The sequence below is a fragment of the Magallana gigas genome, chromosome 3, assembly GCF_963853765.1.
Source record: "Magallana gigas chromosome 3, xbMagGiga1.1, whole genome shotgun sequence".
Classification (NCBI taxonomy): Eukaryota; Metazoa; Mollusca; class Bivalvia; order Ostreida; family Ostreidae; genus Magallana; species Magallana gigas.
The window spans coordinates 55,146,544-55,169,186 of NC_088855.1; the positions used below are offsets into that span (position 1 = coordinate 55,146,544).

The window sequence follows — 22,643 nt, forward strand, 5'->3', positions numbered from 1 at the left end:
ACGAGATTCGAAATACGAGATTCGAGATTCGAAATTCGAGATTCAATATCTAAATTAACCAATCAAATCATGGATCTGAAAACTGTATCCTAGCAACATCAAACTGTTCCAAATAAAGATCATTCGTACATGCTCTTTCCTACAAATAAATGTCTTAATAGCTCTTATATTGTGGTTATAAAATGGTTGAATTAACATTGATGAATTAACCCCACACAGTATAAACCATTAAATTAGAAATAACACTGTTGGCTTTGCGAATCTAAGTGGTTTTGTTTGCCCTGTATGTATTTCCCCCCGAACAATTTTAACCCGAAGTGTATTCGCCCCATCTGTGTAAAAATCGGCCTGCGAAGAAAGATCTGTTTAATCTAAATGTTTTAGCTATGAAACGAAACTCAATGAAATAATCGACATGTCAAAATATAGGTTATGATAAAGTTTTAAACCATAGAAGATATTATGATTTACAACCTCAAAGACAAAAATCCAGATAAGAATAGTGTATTGTAGGGTATGGCAATGCCATTGTCGATATGAGAGAGAGAGAGAGAGAGAGAGAGAGAGAGAGACCTATCACCTAGCATTTCCTTTTCCGTGAGGGGGTTTGGGGTATTTGTGATGTCTTACATTAGCTAGCGAAAATGATAAAAAAAAAAACATGAAATTTTCTTTAAATAGTGTGCGGATGTTGTACGCCAATAATCTGTTTTCAGTATATACATTTCAAGAGGGAGGGGGGGGGGCTATATAGTCCTAATTAATTTGTCAGTTATTCTGTCCCCACTTTGTTTTCTCTTCGTTTTCCAGGTTTTTTTTTATTTGGCTCGGCAAATTAATATAAAACTTTCTGTGTAGCTCCATAACGATGCACTGTAGATAAATTATGAGTAGTTTTACTTTTGATAAACAGGTACATATCCGTACTTGATTTTTAATTTGACTCTTATAATCGGATTTAATATTCCAATAATTATAGGGTAGGAAAGAGTAGACGGGACTTTTTTGCGCATATCCTACTGTACCATTTATTCAACACAGGTATTAGCACTCATCGAGTTCGACTTGCTTTCCTTTTCTTTCATCCACTGGATTTAAAGCTATTAATTTTTGAAAATATTTTGAATTTATGGCATGATTATATATAAATTAGAGCTGCGCTGGTGCATATATTTACCCAAATGGACCAAAAAATAACCAAATGAATCTAAAAATTTTGACAAAATTAGTTTTAAACGACGACTCTTTTTCAATTCTAATCGGGTATGTCCTTTAGAAAAATCTTGAACAACACACATTTTAGCAAATAAAACGGCAATTGTTTCCTTTTTTAAGGGGAGGGAGGTGGTGCCGGTAAAGGACATGTATTGCTTGTGGCAGTTGTGCTATACTCTCATTTGTTATAATAGGCAATACTACATATTGATATAAAATGAAAGTTTCCAATTACACTGTACATAGCTTCTATCACGCATTTTGACCCGTGCGATAGTTTAAAACTATTTTTAAAGCATTTAATGTAATTCAACCGATCATTTTTGAAATTTAATTTTCTGGATCCCCGCCTGATACGTCCGCCTTCTTGTATATTAGAATTACATGTACGTTGACCATATGTACACATTAACTTAATCGGCTATGTTATGGGACGATAACATTTTTTATCAATGTTTTTGCAGGATATGTAACAAATAACAGCCTATTTGTGGGTTTTTGCACAGATTATTTGAGATAATTTGCCGCCATCTTTTATGCATTCCAGACACCAGTCACAGTTTCTTTATTTGGTGTTCTGTGTGTATGGCGACAAATTGGTAAATTTGCACAACTCACCCCTTGTAGCTTCATCCTGATTACATTTTATCTGGCTAAGTGTAATGTAGTAGTATATTAAATACACACATCTTTGTTTGCAGTGCTTATTTACATCTTTAGAGATTTACTTTCAAAAAAAGTAAACATTTGTATGACTTATATGTAATTATTGTCAATTTTGGTGCGGTGGGGGTAGGGGGTAGGAAACTGCAGAGATACTTAACTTGGCTGTGAAACATATGCTTTTATTCTTTCTTGTTGATATATCAATGAATGAATTATAACAAAATATATGTACAACAATTAATTTTGAAATATTCATGCACAATCAAATAAAAGGTTTTACTGCTCTCTGCACAAGAAATCGGCAATGTGAACAAATTGGCACCCTATCATCCCTACTTTTAATTGTAGAGAGTAGGTATCCTTCTATATTGAAAACAATTCCAAAAGTAAGACTTATAATAAGTTGTTTACTGAGGAAAAGGAAAAAAATTGTATTCATTAATAATTCCGTATGATGTGATAATATCTCAATGATTTGTTTATAATCATAGTACTAGTGTATCACTCTATGCATACATAAAAACGATAAGTAATGCTTATATTTATTAGTGAAACAGGACAGATTATTTATATTTAGATTATTTAGATACATGTACTAATCTTCATGCGGGGATCTAGAAAGGAGGGGGTCAGGGGATCTGGACCCCCTCCTCGGGAAAATTGGAGCTTATTAAATTTACATAGTAAAATTTTTTAAAATTGGCCTAGGACCCCCTACAGAAAAAATTAGCTACGCTTATGAAGTTCTCTACCATAACCGCATTTTTACACAAAGGGGGAATAATAAACCTGGGTTTTAAACTATTACTGGTGGTGAAATACCTTAGGGTTCAAACGCATCAGGTGGAAATGCCCCAGGGCAAACAAAATCACTTAGATCCGCGAAGCACACTGCATTATTACTAGTCTACTTAGATATTCTGTGTAAAAGTAAATACAAATAATTATTTAGTTAGGTAGGGAGAAGTGAACATAGCATTTATATGTATATAAGAGCATGTACGTATGATTTTTATTTAGAACAGTTTGATGTCGCTAGGATACATATTTTCAGATCCTTGATTTGATTGGTTAATTTAGATATTGAATCTCGAATTTCGAATCTCGAATCTCGTATTTCGAATCTCGTATTTCGAATCTCGAATCTCGAATGATCCTTCTCGGCTTTCGTAGTAATGTGATATTATACAATGTATGAGAGTAACCAGAAGACTCCTTCCTTATACTAATGAAACATAATCAGTCCCATGTTCTACTGTTAATGTTTTAGGATGTGCTGGAAAACGATGACATCAAATTAGAGTGGACCTTCAAAGTAGCTATTCTGAAGGACATTGCCATGGTGAGCTAAACTTGAAAGAAAGGTCTTTACACCATTTTTAGTTTATATATGAGCTCGTTTTGCAACCCATTATATATTTCACATTCACATGCGCGTTTTTTTTTAGCTAATCGATGTTCATACCTTTAAAGCATGGACCCTACACATGCGATATTTGTCAACTCCTGTTTATATGAACACAGAAGTTGTCTGTCTAAATGTTTGTACAGGTGAACATTTATGCAATCAAGTTAGTTTATTAATGATGAGTAAATATCGATAAAAGTTTAGACGTGAGTTAAGATAGCAAGGTACATGTATATATTAGTCCATGTTTTTTTGTATATATTATTTGTATACGTTAGTTTTCCTTTTTTTATTTTGTAGTTAATAATACTATACCTAAAAAAAGCTACAAATATTTACAAATACATAAGAGAAATATTTTTTTTTACAATGCTGTCAAAGATTTGAATGTATTCGCTAAAGGTCAAAGAGATGTGTACTAACAATAGTTGAGATAGCGTATAGACAGTGAATCCAAGTTTAGTCCCGTCTTTAACTATATATCTTGTTCCACAATTTATGATAATTGAGTTACTGCGATTATCATCACGTTTCCATTTATTCATTTCCGACTGGAAGACGCACAACATGTTTGGTAATAAATAAATGAAACTGCCTAAGATTGGTCAAGTGATTGTTTTTGCTAAGCAACGAACAATAAAAACAACGGATATCACAAGTAAAGATAGTAAGCTGTTTATTGATTTAGAAAAAAAAATATCGTAAGAGAAAGTGAGGACAAACAAATACAAGATTTCGAATTCAGACATACATGTATATATTCCGTTTCTTCCCGCGCATGTTTTATAAAAATATTATTATTAATTAAAAGAAATACAAAGATCAATCTAGCTTAATAAGTATGTGAGTAGGCGTTTATGAGAGTCAGCATTCAATAATCGGTAAATCCCGCATGTGCCTACAGATTTATAATGTTCGTCTAACCCGGATCCCTGCCCAGTGAATTCCCGAAATCTACATTGTTAAAGTATTTTTAATTCTAAAGTAAAACATAAAATGCAGAAAGGTACGAAGCAAATTACAGGAGTGTACATCACACATATGGGTCTATCTTAACAAAGTATATAAGTTGCAAAATATAATATAATACAGAAACATTTTAAAGATATTCACGAATTCTTATATTCAGGGAATGAAATACATCCACTCATCCGTCCTCAAATCTCACGGACGACTGAAGAGTTCCAACTGCATCATTGACAACCGATGGACAGTCAAGATCACCGACTACGGCGTGTCAGCGTTCCAAGCTAACCTCAAGCTACCACACGTAACAAAAATGGAGGACTTTAAAGGTTTAGTAGACATTTCCAAATTTTAGTTCTATTCTTCTATCAATCCATCTTTGCGTCATGGAAATGTACAATATATGATTTTCATAGTAATTTTCATACCCAGTGGTTGATGCCATCGAGAAATCTTGATCTTTAGCTCGTTCACATAACTGCTCTTTACAGCTTCAACATATCAGTTACAGACTTGAAATCAGCGATAGATTTCGTTTAAGTTGATCCAATATCTGTATTTTTACAGACTTATTATGGACGTGTCCGGAGATTCTGAGATCCGATGATGTGTTTCCTAGGAACGGAACACGCGCCGGTGACGTGTACAGTTATGGTATCATCATGCACGAGACGTTCTATCGATGTGGTACATTCCCATTGTCCAGCAATACGGCAAAAGGCATTGTGATATTATTAATTTAGTTAGTCCTTCAGATTAATCAAACTGAGGTATTTACATTTGCAAATCCTCAAAAAAGGTTACTTTTTTGTTTGTTTGTTTCAAACAGTTGAAGCCTATGATATTGTTATACTATAAGTATACGAAAAATGTAACTCTTGTAATTGTCGTACATTCTTAAACTTAAGTTGAAGAAACCCTCGTTGGACATGCAGAGAATCACACAGTCCATTGCTATGAATTCAATATCTTCAACACAAGGTTATATAAGCCAACCTTTTGATTACAGATATAATTAAAAGTATCCAAAATGGCCAGTCTTGCAAACCCGACATCAACAAATTTGAGGACCTGAAGCCTCAAATGTTGAAGCTGATGACGATGTGTTGGGATGACGACTGGCGACAGCGGCCGGACTTCAGCAGTATACTGACCTTTATCAGGGAGAACAACACAGAGGCGTGAGTGCACTGTCATGCTGGAAATTCTGAATTTAAAGGGATACAAAATTAAGAACATGACATTAATTTTGTATTTACATCGACTCAGTAAATTTAAAAAATTGCAACAGAGGCGTGAGTACATGACAAGAATATTGGTCCGTCAAATAAATGCATTGTCAGAGGGGTGAGTACAAACCAAGGATACTGGACCAATCAAAGCATTGTCAGAGGGGTGAGTACAAACCAAGAATACTGGTCCAATCAAAGCATTGTCAGAGAGGTGAGTACAGACCAAGAATACTGGTCCAATTATAGCACTGTCAGAGGGGTGAGTACAGACCAGGAATACTGATCTAATCATAGCACTGTCAATGGGGTGAGTACAAACCAAGAATACTGATCCAGTCATAGCACTATCAGAGGGGTGAGTACAAACCAAGAATACTGGTCCAATTATAGCACTATCAGAGGGGTGAGTACAAACCAAGAATACTGATCTAATTATAGCACTGTCAGAGGGGTGAGTACAAACCAAGAATACTGGTCCAATCATAGCATTTTTAATGGGGTAGAATCACATAATTGTCAGAGGAGTGAGTACAAGTAAGAATGACGTGTTCAATGATAACACTGTCAGAGGCGTGGATACAAACCCGAATGCAGTCACAGAAGTGACAAAGTGGTGTGGTGTGTATATTCACAAATCAAATGAAAGGCAATAAATATAAAATTTAGTAGGGTACGTTTACTATTGAAGCAAAATTATCATAAAGACGGTTTCATACTATTAGTGCAGATTATTACTTGTCCAGTTAAAAATGAAAAGAAATTCACTTAATTATTTTACATTTCCAAAAAAATAATAATAAAGTATAAGAATAAATAAAATAAAGAATAGAAAAGTCTTCTCCTTAGTGAGATGTTAGAGGAATTATTCATCCAAATAATTCAACTAACAAACATATACAACTCTGGTATTTGATTGCTATCATTAGCGGATATCATTATCTGATTGCTACAGCGAGTCTTTGATCTCTTCCAAACCATCACGAGAGAAATGACGCACTGTCTATTTCAATTATGGCACTAGGTGTTTAATTTAAATTCGTCTTTGATTCAAAGGAGTGTGAGTATAATTGATTCCATGATCAACATGCTGGAGAAGTACGCTAATAACCTGGAGGATCTGGTAGAGGAGAGAACGGTGGCACTAAATGAGGAAAAAGACAAGACGGACAAGCTTCTGTATAGAATGCTGCCTCGGTAAGGACTAATGATACTCACAGATATTTGTCTATAATCAACATTGTAATTAGTGTTTAATGAATATAAAAAATAAAACATATTAGCTGACTTCCGAATAAAATCCTTTTATGATCAAAATCTTGATTAAACAAATGTCGTAGTTGTAACAAGCTGGCAGCGATACATGTATGTACTATTCTGGCGATTAATCTGGCGACTGACATTTATCTCGTACCCAGCTGACACTGTAAGTATCTGCTTCAGACCCTCAATTGGCATTCATAGAGATTGCGAGCGTAAGAGTCTTTTCTGTTAGTTTTGCCCACGACACTGTACACAAACTAGTTTTAAGATTTTTTGTCAAACTTTGTATGGTTGTTCTCTATTTGTTTTCATTCTGATTAAAGTGAACACGGCAATGAATATTCATCCGCATGAAATCATCGAATATATTTTCGAACATCTCAGTATATTTGCGGAATATAAATACTTTTCACCGAAAAAATATCAAAATAATAAAATGATTAACTAGGCCGAGTATAGTTACTATTCACGTAATTACAGAATCTCTTATCACAAGACGATACCCCCCCCCCCCCAAAAAAAAACACACAAAAAAACCAAAAAACAAACCAAAAACATGATTATGTTTATTATACAAATCTCTTGAGCAAGTATATGAAATAAAAAAATATAACTAATTGGTGTATTATCTTGATATTTTGTATTCAAAGAAAATAAATGTAAATGTACAATACTAATAAAATTTAAGATTAGACTCGCCGTCATGTAATATTTTAAGGTATGTGAATTAATATACCTTTCTCATTTCAGATTAGTAGCCGAAAAGTTAAAGCGAGGGGAATTCATCATTCCTGAAGCTTTCGAAGCAGTCACTATATTCTTTTCTGACATCGTTGGGTTTACCACAATAGCATCGAAAATATCTCCGCTAGATGTCGTGGATTTTCTAAACGAGATTTATACGTTATTTGACGCCATTATTTCTACTTACGATGTGTACAAGGTAAGTTTGGTTGTTTTGTGAGTCAAGTATTTTATTATTTCTGTTTTATTTAAGGAATAAGGAATCCAGTAAAGCCCGAAGACCTTTGTGACAGATTTAATCAAGCATGGAATAGTATAATAACCATCTCGTATTAATATCAAAGAATGACTCCTTGTTGCTTATTTTCATACAATTTTCAGCAATTGTACAATATCAAATGACTGACATTAATATGTTTTTTTTTCATTTTGTATAATTATACAAACCGCGCTTGCGCCCCATACTACGTCATAAACGTCATTAATAAATGTGTTGGACTCTTATTACAAAGATTTGCTGTGTCAGCACAGATACAGGCATTGGAAAATGTAAATATATGATATTCTACCTGCTATATGGACAGGTAGAGACGATCGGAGATGCCTACATGGTCGTGAGTGGGTTACCGGAGCGCAATGGTAACGCCCACAGCGGGGAGATAGGGGACATGTCGCTCGAGATTCTACGGAGGCTGGAAGACTTCAAGCTGAGGGCCATTCCAGAACAGAGGGTCATGGTTAGAATAGGGCTTCACACGGGACCAGTATGCGCAGGTATGAACCTAAATAAGCCTAGTCAATGATATTTCTTTTAGCATCCTTTGAAGTAGATTCTTTGCAAGTAAATGATTTCTGAAGTCGTCGTTGTTAGCGAGGATAATATAAAGCTTAATAGGAAACAAGAATTTATAGGATCATTGTGATAACTTGGATTTTATAAAAGCGTTTTTTGTTTGTTTTTTTTAAACATTTTTCACAACGGCTGACCACCAATACATGTATATCGGTTTTAATATCAGTATGGAATTACACATACATGTAGGGTGTGACCAGCAGCTGGAGAGATACCGTACTCCATGCAATATTGTAGTTACTGGCTGTCATACATGTATATCGTTACACTGTACGGGGCTATATCAGCAAGAAAATCTATTTGACTTCTGAAATTTCAAACTGATGTCCATTGCATGGTGAGATGAGAACCTTGCAGGTGTGGTAAGGGATCCAGTTAATATTAGATATAAGAATATGTTTTACGTGGTATTTCTACGCCACGTGTGTTGAAAAATCTCTGAATCTAATTTAACAAGCTATATCAAATCAAGGACATCTGAGTAGAGAAGGATTAGAGAAGGCAGGGGTAGGGTTAAAGAACAAATGTGTATCTCTAGAAACCAAAACTTTTTCTGTGGGTATCGTAATTATAAGATAATTAAGATATTCTGACACCATGATCATTCATTGTTATGACAATCATTGTTATGTTATTGTCTTAATTAACTTCTTGTTTATTAGTTACCAATATATGTGCTTTCACTTGCCTTGATATTTTCCCTCTTTTATAATTACCTTGTGTTCTTATGTTATTTCTTTTTTCTTCAGTTTTTATTTTTTGTTTTCCATGATTATTTTTTATTTAATTTAGGCAGCCTCTACCAATAAATTTAAATGTGAGTGAGTTAACATGCGTGAATGAAAGAATATTAAAAAAAAAACTGTATTAAATTTATTTTATATGTTCCCTGAGAGTAAAATATAAGAAAAAAAGGAAATATTCTGGTAGGACAAAAATACTTAATCCCCCCCCCCCCCCAAAAAAAAATACAAGTCACATAGAGAGAAGAATTGTTGTATCTAACCTTAAGATATATAATGCGGTTATATATTTGTATATTTAAACAATAATGACTGCAATTCATTTTGGCCCGAACTCTTTGTGTTGTGTCGCTTGTGAGGATGTCTCTCCGCCTTCAATTAAGTTTTTATCATGTACAATATGATAATTACATACACGTTTATGTAATGTACATGAAGGTATAGTGTTCTACCTGTAAGTTAAACCTTTTCTCCCGTTTCTAGGAGTAGTTGGTCAGACCATGCCGCGGTACTGTTTGTTTGGTGACACAGTCAACACGGCCTCTAGGATGGAATCCAACGGACAGGGTAGGGATGGATTCTTGTAATGCCAGACCCTGTATTCAATTTCTTTTATCATTTTAAAATTACTAGTGTATGCAGAGAGAGAAGAAAGTTTTCTGGCATCAATTTTCGAGAAACGAATAACAAATATGTCAAAACCTGTTTTAGGTGGTAAAATACATATTACGGAGACGACCAAGAACGCTTTACTTGGATTAGGAGGGTATGAAATCGCTGAACGAGGGTTGGTGCCGATTAAGGTACAGTACTGTATGACACTATTATAAACAAAATTCTAGCAGTTTTAATTATTTTTTTCGTGCTGAAACGTAATAAATGTAAGACGTTATGAACCTATAGGGTAAAGGGGAGATGTCCACATTCTGGTTAATCAAGAAGACGGAGAGGTTCCCCCCGCTACCCTCAACGTCCATACAGGTACCCGAAAAACCGCGCAAGTCGCTGCAGCACAGCTACTTCAAGACAGGGGCTTCTGAGGAATGGACCGAAATCAGTTACTGACAGCTCAAACAATATACGATAGTAAATAACACATTAGTTTTGAGAATGAACTGAAATTATCAATATTATGATCAATGATCAATATTAACTATAAACAGAAAATGTTTGCTATATTGTTCCGTCCATATGTTAAATAAGCGATTATTTCCTTGTGCTGTAATATATATATATATATATATATATATATATATATATATATATATATATATATATATATATATATATACACACAGAAACATTGAATGTTTTTTTAGATATTGTGAAAAATATGTAAATGTTTTGCACATGAATAACACAATAAAGTTTTGATCTATGTCCAAATTCTAGTTGTACGGGATAATATTGGTTAGATTTTTAGGATTTACATGTTATAATTATGACTATTGTACATAATTTCTTAAAACTTCATGACAACCAAACAGACATAAAAATTCACCAGTCGTACAGATATTACGTTGCATACGAGGGTTGTTCGGAAATTATTGAGACATTTTCTCTTATTCTTTTAGTAAAAAAGATAAACTCTTGAAATTTCACCAAAACGTAAATCAGGATAGAGTTTATCAATGAATAGATACGACTGATGTGACTGGTACAACTTTATTTGATGATGTTAAAACCTTCATCAATGAGTCTGCTCTTTGTTGTTGTATTGTTTCTGTTTTATTCTGCTGTGGTGTTTTAATAGCTTATTCAATTATATAAATATATGCAATGATCGCCCCATAGTGGGACATCTATTTTTTTTTCAAACTCTCATATATATGTTAATATCCGCACATTTAATTAGATTACAGTGCATTAACAGGTCATACACATCACATATTCACATCATTAAGACAGAGATATAAGCACAGGATATTCCTACTACACTAAACATCTCGTTAAATTTATGATTTCTAAGAGATTTTCCGTACTTTGTGTAAAACGACGATGTAACAAACTACACACGAAATTTAGGTAAATGAATATAGGAAACATACAGGAATTGCAAATTCCTGACCATAGATAAGATATACGCACGAAGGAAATAAAGATTTAACAGTTTAAAGCTCTTCATTCTTATGCAAGGAATATTTAAGGTTTTACTTTGAAATATTTATATTCAGTGTATATTTCCCCTTATGTTTGTTTTGGAAATCTGCTACGTTCAATATAGCATTGAATCATGATTTTTTGAAGTATACAGTCTCATAACTTCAGCGGTGTGTGCATACAAATTGAGTAACGCGCGTTAGCGCGTTATGAAAATTTGTATGCACGCATTGCCACAGTTATGCGACTGTATACTTCAAAAAATCATGATTTAATGCTTATATTTACATTTTTTTTACTTCATGCCTTGTCCGGAAATGTGATTTATACTTTAAAATGTCTAACCTATTCTATGGGTAAGTTCATATTAATGGAAGAGCCTTAGTAACAGCTACAAGCGTGAACTTTGATTTTCGATTGTGACGTTGCAGTTTACAGCTTTCAACGTTTGTGACGTCATAATAAAACTCGTCATTTTAACCTTTGAGTACCCCATGGGCATTACAGTGTTATAACTGCCATAGCTTTCAACACACTTTACAAGCGAAAAATATGTGGAATGTAAATATTTTCCTGTGAATACACTTAGTTTATTTATGCGCTATGATCATCAATGTAGAAGACTTCACGTGTTTTGAGTGTATCTATTGTTGTAAGATAAAATTAAACGTTTAAACTAACATACTTATATAACTTATTTGATATGTAATTATTAGAAATAATCATTAAATCATATCTACTCGTTAATAAAAAATAATTTCTCTACAAAGTTTCTAGCACTATATTTTTTAGTTACGGAAGCGAACTAGATACCATGTTAATATGGCTGTTCCATGTATGTTTTATATTCCTGAATAATTGTTTTAAAGCGACCATACACAAATACTTCATACAAAACATCAATATGAATATAAATAAAAGAACTGAATGCTCATATTTGGATATCGTCGGTCCTATAACACACTAAGGCGATGTCAATCTAATTAAAGTTAGATCTTAGATCCACTCACGTACGATTATCATAGCTACTTGTATAGCGTATCGTAGAGGAGTGGATTTAGAAGTCTAAGTTTAATCAGATTGAGGCGATGCAGACAAATATTATACCGTGGTATTCATTTTGTCTGCACCGCTTTGGTGTGTTATAGGACCGACGACATCCAAAAATTAGCATTCATTGCTAAAAACATTACCATTCTAGTCGTAAAAATTGTATCCTCAATAACCTATTTGGTTTTTTTTCAAATTATATATTAAATGATACATTAGAGTCTTTATTTTCTCTATATAACAATTTTTCGGATGCTCTATGTTTAAAATTACTCTTTGAACAATGTAAACCAAATATCCATGTTGCTTTCTGTTGTCGGAAGGATTTACCCAAATGAATTATGGTTTACTATAATGCTAGGAGTCTAAGACTATACAATTGAATATAATTGCTTATAAAGGAACTTCAGAGAAGATTTTCCTTTTAAAATAAGTGGTTTTTTTAAAAGGATTTTTAAAGGACTTTAACGACTCCAATGTTTTTTAACCAAACCAGGACTTCATTGAAACTGAATTAAATTGAGGAACAAAATGTCAAGTGTTTAAATCAATAATTTATACTGCTAATCGAATAGGATGGGAAATGTTTCCTCTTTGTGTACCACGCTGTAACAACGCGACGTTAAAAAACAGGCGCCACGGGAAATAGAGACACAATTCTTTTTTGATTAAAATAAAGCATTTATTGGAATTCCGCATATTTCATAGTTTTACCATGATGATATATAATTTAAAAAAAAAGGATGACATTTAGATCTCTGTACAAAGTTGTATTACGCACAAAGCATGCACCTACCCGTCATCACTTTATAATTATCTTCATTTTCAAATTTTAGAATACATCACCTTGCAATAGGAACACATACAATACCGTGAATCATGACAAAACGTATTTTATTCCGATTTGTTACCTTTTTTCTTTTGTTATCTTATGAAATCTTTTACATAATAAACGGCATACTTACTGAGCACTGTAAATCTATCATTATGCGTCGTGCATCATAATTGTTGCCGTATTTCTACACCCAGATGCTTTGCAACCGTTTTATGCGTATAAAAAAGGACGACTGTAAAATATCATTACATATAGTTCCTTGCTATAAACACACACAAAAAATTCAATCCCAATTTACTGAAACGTTTTATACATGAATTTTTTTTTTTACATGTGTGAGTAAATGTGAACGGTTGTTTTCACTGGACTCGGTAAACAGTCTCCTCGTCTTAATGTTGCGCCGGCTAACTTTCTCCGTACAAAGTACTTGACACTACTGCAAATACATATTTCATAATAATTATATTTCATATATTTTATTATTTCATTTAGATTCGAGGTTTCAACATAAAAATAATCTTTTTAAGCCAGAATTTAAATTCCGCTAAAAAGCACATTTCCACCGATTATTAAATTTATATTTTCAAAATATTTACCAGTATATACAGACAACATTTAATATTCCAAAGACGACAATGGATCCAATAATAAGTAGAATACCACACGTGTGTCTTGTTTGGCATATCCAAGGAATGGTGCAGTGGGGTATAGAATCATCTGTAATAGCTCAAATCTTTAATGTCTCTAATACATTTTAAATTACATAAACATGGCAAGAGAATATAAAATATTCGTTTGTGTTGTAAATAACAAATTAACGTATTACGAAAGAATTAAACAGCAAAGCAAAATATATATTAGTGAGACTTGAGTTCGTGACTTTTTTATTTACGAATATGGGAATAGATACTCTGCGCTTACTTACGAAATCGAGGTATGTTTCTTCATATATAATCTAATTTAATCAACATATTTTTTTAAAATTTCTTTATTTAAACTTGCAATTTTGTGACTTATAATCACACAAAAGAATGTTATACACGAGATCGGGATTTTTTTACATTAATATTTACCTTGATCACTCTTTCGCTCGCGAATTTTGGGTAAAGAAAAACATGGCAAATCGTTCTTATCTGGTTGGTAACAAGCAGTGACTGTTGCTTCAAAATCAGTTTGTGTATCTACAAAACATTTCCCTTTAATAATATTGTTTTGCTTGTCGTTATTGTATGAAAACAATAAACTTCAAATAAAGACTCTTGATGGGAATTTTAAGTAATTTTTTAACGTGCATCAAACTGCTGTGACTTCTAAAGGCAATGTTTATAACAATAGAAATCGGTATAAACCTGTTCGTTTGCTTATGCTTTTGACTTAAAAGTTATGTAAAGTTAACATGCAAATCTTTTTTAAGCCAATGTTGTTAATTTGAAGAGTAATTTGTATTTCATGTACCCGACAATTTCAAAGCATTTTCAATAATTTTCTTTGTTGTGGTAAGAGCAATTTCATAGTATATATTCATATGGGCATTGTCATGAGCAAAGCCACATAAATTGGTCCCTGAATACAAAATACAAAACATATCCACACTGTATGCTTTGTTACTTACAATTTAAACACTGTATATTTTGTTTTTCTTTACAATCCCCAAACATTGCTGCTTTCTTGTTAACATGATATTTCAAGCATTCGTCAGGATCGGGAAAATCTGGAAATAAAATCTCAATGAATATTGAATATATGTCAATAAAAATACTTAATGAAACAAAAATGTTAATCATTTGCATTTTATTACTTCTCGATGGCCAAGAGATACCTTCAAATCCATAATCATGTAAAATGTAATGTATGCCTGGCTTCATTTTGTGTTGTTGAGAAATCAATGAGGACCTGTTCCTATTAAAGACGATGCACGGACAGGAATCGCTGCAGTTCGTACAATCTCAAAGACAATTCATCATTAAATATCATATCATGACAAAGGAGAGTTCTTTAAAATTTAAAATGTCATTAGAAATATTAAGATAGATAGGGTATGGCATTGCATTTTAGTTTCAAAAATCTTTCAAATTTTGAGATTTTTTTCATTGAACTTTCATATGTTATAGTAAGCATAACAAACGTGTATATTAATAAAGTTCATATGTATAGGATTCACATTGATTTGATGAATACATAAGATTTTTAGATATAATTAGATGAATCATGCATCAACTGACCGATCTTATTATTATCTTCGCCTTGACATAACAAAAATAATTTAACTGCAAAAAAAATTATGATCAAATGAGTATAAATAGTTATTATTTCCGCCCCTTTAGACTCAGTATTGATCCGGGGGTGGTGGTTTTAACAATTTATAATCTAAATTGTCTTAGAATGTTTGCTGAGTAATATCACAAATTGAAGCACTGCAGTTCTTGAGAGGAACATTTTGCTGCTATATTTTTATGTGGAACTTTAAAACTCCTTTTCATATGATTGTTCTAAGGAACACTATTTCAACAGTTTAAAATATCACTACATGCACATGTATCTGAGGATACTTGCATAGTAATATATCTCATTAAAATCTTGCAGTTCTTGTGAAGTTTGTTTTACAGATTTTCTCAAAAACATCTCTGTGCATAGCGTTGAACCTGTCCTGAGGCCCCATTATTTATCCAGGATTCACGGCTTTGACAGTTTAAAATTAAAACTATTAATAGAAGCTTTAACTCTAATATTTTCATTTCTGGCGCAGTGGGTTTTAAGAAGAATGATTTTGAGACTCACTGTATTTCAATACTTTAGAATTCCCTTTCCATATGAAAGCTTCGTTTCAAGTATGGTTAAATTTGGCCAATGGTTTAAGAGAAGATTAGTAGTAGAAATCGTGAAAACGTTAAAATCGTTAAAGACAAACGGACAGACGGTCATATGGACGGACGAACAACGGACAAAAGATGATCAGAAAACTCACTAGAAGCTTTCATTTAGATGAGATAAGAATACACGAGAAGGCAAAATAATACATTAAGGAACATTAAATCAATATGATAAATGTTCAACACATTGAAATATATAGCTAATCAGAAAGTATTGTAATTATGGACATTAATTGCCATTTTCAGAATCAAACTTTTTTTTTTATAAAACATTTAATATCTTAACCCTCTACCTGTGTGGGGATTTAAACTTACCTTTTATTCCTTTATCCGAACTGTTGTTCACTTTCATGATTACAATGGAGGAACCTGAATCAAGTTTACTGAGGTAATTGCTCAAAATTTATGAAAGCACATATTATTTACCGTAACATATAAGATAATAAAAGGATTTTTATTGTCTCATTTTAGTGATGGGACGTCAATAAACTTTTTTGCAAGGTAACTCACCTTCTGATATTTCGGGCAGGAAGATCCTAGCAACGTAGATCCAGGAGTCCTGTCGTAGGGTGGAGACATCTTCCAGTGTCGGTTGCCGTGTGCTATCAGAGGCATCACAGTGATTAAGACCCTCCTTCCAAGAGTACATGGAGGCACAACCTGGCCGATAGATCAGCAGCAATGCTGAAATAAGGAAGGTACTTAAATAGATTGATCAAGTGGTTGGAAAGAGATTTGTAAGAGGGTAAGGGACATATTAATTGTATAGATGATATCAATGCTTTTCAAAATCTATACACAGTAGATTTTATAATAATGGGATTTCAAAATCAAAACAAAGTGATCTTCCACATTGTATGAACAATTAGTAGAAAACGGCTCACCCGTAAATGATATCCAGAAAGGTAAATGTAGGTTCCTTTGAAAAACAGACATTTATTTCTATGTAGCTATAGCTAATGCATTTATTTGTTCGAAGGTAGAGCGATGGACTATTTTCATAATTTCAATTTTCCTTGTTTTAGCGAGTTTAGATACAAGGACACGGAAACGAAATTAATAAGCAAATTGAATGGTGGTTGGTTTTAGTTACCCATACACTGTGAGGAAATGCAACTCACAAGGCTTGTGTAGAATCTATTTGATGATGTTAAATCTAAAAGGAAGTTTGTGCTGTTGAGGTTCAGTTAAAAGAACTGGTTTAATCTGAAACAGAATCTTTATCATTGAATATATTGATACAACTAAAAAAGTTCTTTTTATAGAAAAGATAATAAAATAAAGGTTATATTAGTACAGTGTAGCTACTAACCAAAACATGTTTTTTATCTTTGTCTAAAAAAGCCTGTAAAAGCATGAACTAGTATTTTTATAATGTAAGAAACGGTTTAAGGCAAATTTTAATTGTTCTGATCTTTAAGCATATACTTTTTTATACTTTTTTCTTATAAAAAGTGAAACGTTATCGTTGTATATACTGATTATGATATTTTGTTTTACATAAAATTTGAATTGTTTTACTTAAAATTCAAAGTTCAAATGAAGGAAGATAAAGTTTTGGTAAATCAAATCAGTACTTCAAGGTGGCTAGCTTGCTATGTCAGACTGAAAAAGTAAGTATTATGACAATTAATATCAATGATCTTTAGACACACAGTTACATTATTAGTAGCCCTTTCACAACATGAGTAATACCCCTTTGTTAATGAGATTTTCAAAAACAATTTCTTAGTATATAAATGTAATTAAACGACATCTTTTTTAAAGCAATAAACCATTGTTATTACCAATTTTGAAAATAACCTATGTTAATGTACCCTCCAAAATAGGAAGCTAATGCTACGGGTATTGTGAACCAGTCTATTATGAGCTTATCTCACTGAATGATAATCAGTTTACAATAGAATTTTCACTGGGGAAAAGGTGTCTTGAGGAAATCTGCAGTATGAAAAATCAATCCGTTCTACTCTAATTTATCTCTCTGATCGCAATATGTTTGAAACATATATTTAGCACTGTTCAAATTCAATAATCTAATACAGGGAAACTCACCTATTTAATTTTAGAGAAAAATGAGCATTTACTTGTTTAAGGTTTAAGGATAGATAATTTCATATGTGCATCATGCAGTTTTATTTTCAAGCAATTTGCCATTATGATACCCAATTTTAATCATTGCAATCATGGTGGCAAAATGCACTTATTAAATCAAATTTGATTTCTAACACATGCTGAAGAGTGCTTCATGTATATAATCATTTTCAAGACATATTTGATATAGTTTCAATTAGAAGATTAATCGCTCTTTTTTATGACTGAAAGTGGAATGACCTTTTGTTTCTCCGACATCAAAAATATTTTTTTCAGAACTACGCTTAATGATAAAGTTGGTTAAAATAACAAAAAGGTTTAAGAGTTAATCCAAAATGTTTACAGATACATGAGACAAATGTGATATTATTTAAAAGTGCATTTACGGCTTAAGGTCAAAATCTATTGAATGTTTTCGAATTTTGATGCAAGTTCCATTTTGATGTCATATTTGATTTTATATATCCCTTTACCGTGCTTTATGACCATAACTGAATTATATAGAAAATGATATATTTTCTTGACATTCCATTTTAAATCCTATATCCTATAAAAAGAAACCCCGATACCTCCTGAGTATGTTCAATTCAATATAATTTTGAAGAAGAGGCCAAAAACATTCTACGTGCCGTTTTACAGAGACTGTATGCATAATCAATTATTTTATTTGTCATAAACGGATGGAATCTTAGATTTGTAGCTGATTTTGTTTTCATTAAAATGACGGTTTAAACATGACATATCATCATTTTTATCTGAAAATTAAACCCCGATTAACATGATAAAAGTAAGCTATTGTAATAAAGAATCATTGAAAATATTCATATCTCAAATTTTAGAAATCTATAGACACCTTTTACTAACAAGATCTTGATCCCTTTAAAGGGCTAAAACAACGGAACTTTTTTATTCTTATAGTTTTTCCCAAGATATCCTAAATTCAGATTTTGCTTAATTGCTTGATATCTATAAATACCCCAGGGTTCAAACGATGTTCATTCAAAAGTAATGAAAAATTTCCAAAATATCTCAGTCGAAACGCCCCTGTTAGCTTATCAGGTTTCAATACAATGTTAAAAATTGTGATGTCCATGGGGATTTTGTATTGCAGCAAGCCCGGATGATAACGTTGAAAAATTGTGCGATGTATTCCGAGTGTATTCCGAATGGAGAAAAGATGTAAACATTCCCCATTATAAATCTCCTTAAGGAATCTTTTTTTTTTGTTTCTGTGAATTTTTCCGAGTGAAAGATGATAATGTGTCAATGAAATTATCTTGGAAATTATCCCTTTCAACTACTTCAATTGCACTTTTTTCACAGGTATGTGTATTTTATTAAAAATCGTCCAAATGTGCTGCTTAAATATCTTGGGACAGACTATAAGAATAGTTCAAGTTGGACCACTAATGTAAAGTTCCTATTAATCAAATATTACTTGTGTATTTGTATTTCCTTGTCCTCACATACAGATATATTATGGTATATGGTGTTTTTCATCACATCTATTGCCATGAAGGAAATAGCTGATGTAAGGATGCAACATATGTAAATACTTTATCCTTATTGAAAAAAAATACGACTGGGGAAATACTTTTTAACATGAACTCCATCAATTCACTTGACCAATGTGTGACTAGTCTTTGTATATTAGCCGTAACAAGTGAATTGCATGACAATCAAGGAACTCAGTTTATAACACATTCTGTTTATGATGAATGTATTTACAATATTTTATTTCTTCAAATGATTTAACTAGTTTACTTTTATAGTCATATATCATTCTGTCTGTCCAAGGACCTAAATGCCACCAGCGTATAATGCAACCCTTTAAAAGATCTACAGTATGATATTCCAATGATGACATAACTATGCAAAATAAACCAATATCAGATAATATTCTGCTCTAAAACTAACTCGATAGTATGGTTGAGAATTAACTAAGCGGAAGATTTCTTAGTCTAAAAAATCTAAAAATATGAAAATATATAAACTTTATGTGAATAAAATCAAGGTAATATCTTTACCGACAGCCAATATTTATTATTATTATTTATAAATGATTTACTAATTTATGTCCCTGGTCAGCAACGCAGCAAAAATTATCTCAACACAATTGCTTTAAAAAAACATCCTTACAATGGACTGCATGGTGATCTGTGAATAAAGTTTTGTGCCTGAGAGAGAATTTACCCTCTATCTTTGGAAGACCCGTGTTAGGATGTAAAAGAGAGGTTCAAATGTGAACCCAGTGCAATTAAACCTTACATGTTCATCATCAGACTTAAACAAAAGCCTGTTTTACACGTATCTTAGCTTTTATTATACCTTTGTAGCTTAGTTAAGCTTTGATTACCGTAAGTTATTAAAATTCAACAAATAAGAATAGGTAGACTGTGGTAAAAATAAAAGAATTCGTTTAAATTGATATACTCGTAAGTTGGATTAGAAATCATAAGATGCAGATAGAAAGTTAAAAGTGTGTGGGTAGTATCACACACGCAATAGCAAAACTATGATTTTAAGTTTAATCTGGGTCGTACGTTTCTTCAAATATCTCTAATATTTTTCCACATTTCATTGATTTTCTTCTGGAATAAGATAAATATTATTGTAAAATATTGAATAGAATATAAAATGTGTAAGGAGTTTAAGACATTACAATAAAGAAAACGATTTAAATTAGAATCAAAGTGGAGTATTTTTTTCGACCGCAGTGGAGAGAGAAGTTCAGCACCTTCATGTCAGTGTCCAGAGTGCGGAAGGTGCGGACTAGTGCATTCCGGCGCTTTATGTTTCGCGTTCAATCAGAAGTGCTACCGATGCCAGAGAATGTTTTTGAAAGAATAGTTCAAGTTGGAACACTAGTGTTAATTTGTTATAAAGCTAAAATTACTTGTGTATATGAATTTCGTTGTCCTCCAATACAAATTTATTATAGTATATAGTGTTTTTTCACCACACCTATTGCCATTAAGGAAATAGCTGATGTAAGGATGCAGCATATGTAATTACGTCATACTTATTAAAAAAAATACGAATGGGGAAATACGTTTTAACTCCATCAACTTCATTAACATGAACTGCATTCACTTGACAAGTCCGTGGCTAGTCTGTGTACATTCGCCGTAACAAGTGAATCACATGACACTCAACGAACTCAGTTTATAACACATTCTGTTAATGATGAATGTATTTACAATTTTTTTTCTTCAAGTGAAATAATTAGTTCACTTTTATAGTCATATATCATTCTGTCTGTCCAAGGACCTAAATGCCGCCAGCGTATAATGCAACCCTGTAAAAAATAATCTACAGTATGGTATTCCAATGATGACATAACTATGCAAAATAAACCAATATCAGATAATATTCTGCTCTAAAAAAAAATTGATAGTATGGTTGAGAAATGACTAAGTGGTAGGTTTCTTAGTCTAAAAAATCTAAAAATATGAGAATATATAAACTTCATGTGAATATAATCAAGGTAATATATCTTTACCGACAGCCAATATTTATTATGTCCATTTCATATAATCAGCCGCAAAGAAGAGATACTTCCTAGAAAATTAATAGGCCTTATTCCAAAAGAGCATTGAAAATTAAGATTTACTACATGTAATTTATGTCCCTGGTCAACAACGCCGCAAAAATTATCTATACACAAAGGTTTTAAAATTGTTATAAAGAATTCTTACAATGAACTGCATGGTGATCTGTGAATAAAGTTTTGTGCCTGAGAGAGAATTCCTCCTGTGCCTTTGGAGGACCCGTGTTATGATGTAAAAGAGGTTCAAATGTGAACCCAGGTCAATTCAACTTACATGTTCATCACCAGATTAAAACTAACTCTTATTATACCTTATTAGCTTAGTTAAGATTTGATAACCGTAAATTATTGAAATTCAGGCAACTGTGAATAGGTAGACTTTGGTAAAATGATAGAATTTGTATACATTGATATACTCATAAATTAGATTAGAAATAATAAAACGCAGATACAAAGTTAAAAGTATGTGGGTAGTATCACACGCAATAGCAAAACTATGATTTTAAGTTTAATCTGGGTCGTACGTTTCTTCTAATTTCTCTAATATTTTTCCACATTTCATTGATTTTCTTGTAGAATAAGATGAATTTAATTGTAAAATATTGAATAGAATATAAAATCTGTAGGGAGTTTCACCAGGAGTTTAGGAGCTTACAGATAAAGAAGACGATTTAAATTAGAATCAAAGTGGAGTTTTTTTTTGACCGCAGTGGAGAGAAAAGTTCAGTACCTTCATGTCAGTGTAGAGAGTGCGGAGGATGCCGACTAGTGCATCCCGACGCTTAATGTTTCGCGGTCAATTAGAAGTGCTACCGATATTATTCCAGGGTGCATTTTACTCAAATGCAGAAGCCTAAAAGAAGTGTTGAAAAAGGAGTTAGTTCTAGCGGTAAATAGACTTCGTCACTATCAATTTCATTCTTCATTTGATACTTTGAGAATTCTACAAACTAAGATACACATCATTAAGACTCAGTTTCGTATGTCCAATCGATTTACGAGTTCGATTTAAAAAATATACGAATTGCTGAGTCTGAGATCTAAGATAAGGCGAAAATAC

General features: G+C 32.4%; 2 protein-coding genes across 3 annotated transcripts in view; one reads left to right on the forward strand and one right to left on the reverse strand.

Annotated features, from left to right (window-relative positions):
- Positions 1–10,327, forward strand: part of LOC105328111 (atrial natriuretic peptide receptor 1) — a 28,269-nt gene extending 17,942 nt beyond the window's left edge. The window contains exons 14-23 of the mRNA XM_034480518.2: positions 3,152–3,223; positions 4,419–4,584; positions 4,823–4,975; positions 5,265–5,436; positions 6,541–6,681; positions 7,498–7,690; positions 8,076–8,265; positions 9,571–9,654; positions 9,799–9,890; positions 9,991–10,327. Of these exons, the coding sequence (XP_034336409.2) occupies positions 3,152–3,223; positions 4,419–4,584; positions 4,823–4,975; positions 5,265–5,436; positions 6,541–6,681; positions 7,498–7,690; positions 8,076–8,265; positions 9,571–9,654; positions 9,799–9,890; positions 9,991–10,152 (1,425 nt within the window). The 3' untranslated portion in view covers positions 10,153–10,327. The remainder of the gene's footprint in view (positions 1–3,151; positions 3,224–4,418; positions 4,585–4,822; positions 4,976–5,264; positions 5,437–6,540; positions 6,682–7,497; positions 7,691–8,075; positions 8,266–9,570; positions 9,655–9,798; positions 9,891–9,990) is intronic.
- A 2,634-nt stretch (positions 10,328–12,961) lies between these two features.
- On the reverse strand, positions 12,962–17,126 carry LOC105328110 (uncharacterized). Of its 2 annotated transcripts, XM_034481207.2 has the most exons (8): positions 16,827–17,126; positions 16,453–16,626; positions 16,258–16,311; positions 14,892–15,017; positions 14,685–14,783; positions 14,146–14,253; positions 13,669–13,789; positions 12,962–13,508 (listed from the first exon to the last, which is right to left on the reverse strand). In XM_034481207.2, the coding sequence occupies exons 1-8, from the start codon at positions 16,876–16,878 to the stop codon at positions 13,400–13,402; spliced, it is 843 nt and encodes a 280-aa protein (XP_034337098.2). In that variant the 5' UTR covers positions 16,879–17,126; the 3' UTR covers positions 12,962–13,399. The 2 variants fall into 2 exon arrangements, with proteins under 2 accessions (XP_034337098.2, XP_034337101.2); XM_034481210.2 differs by lacking the exon at positions 16,258–16,311 and having other exon boundaries at positions 12,963–13,508; positions 16,827–17,124.
- Between the last annotated feature and the right edge of the window lie 5,517 nt (positions 17,127–22,643).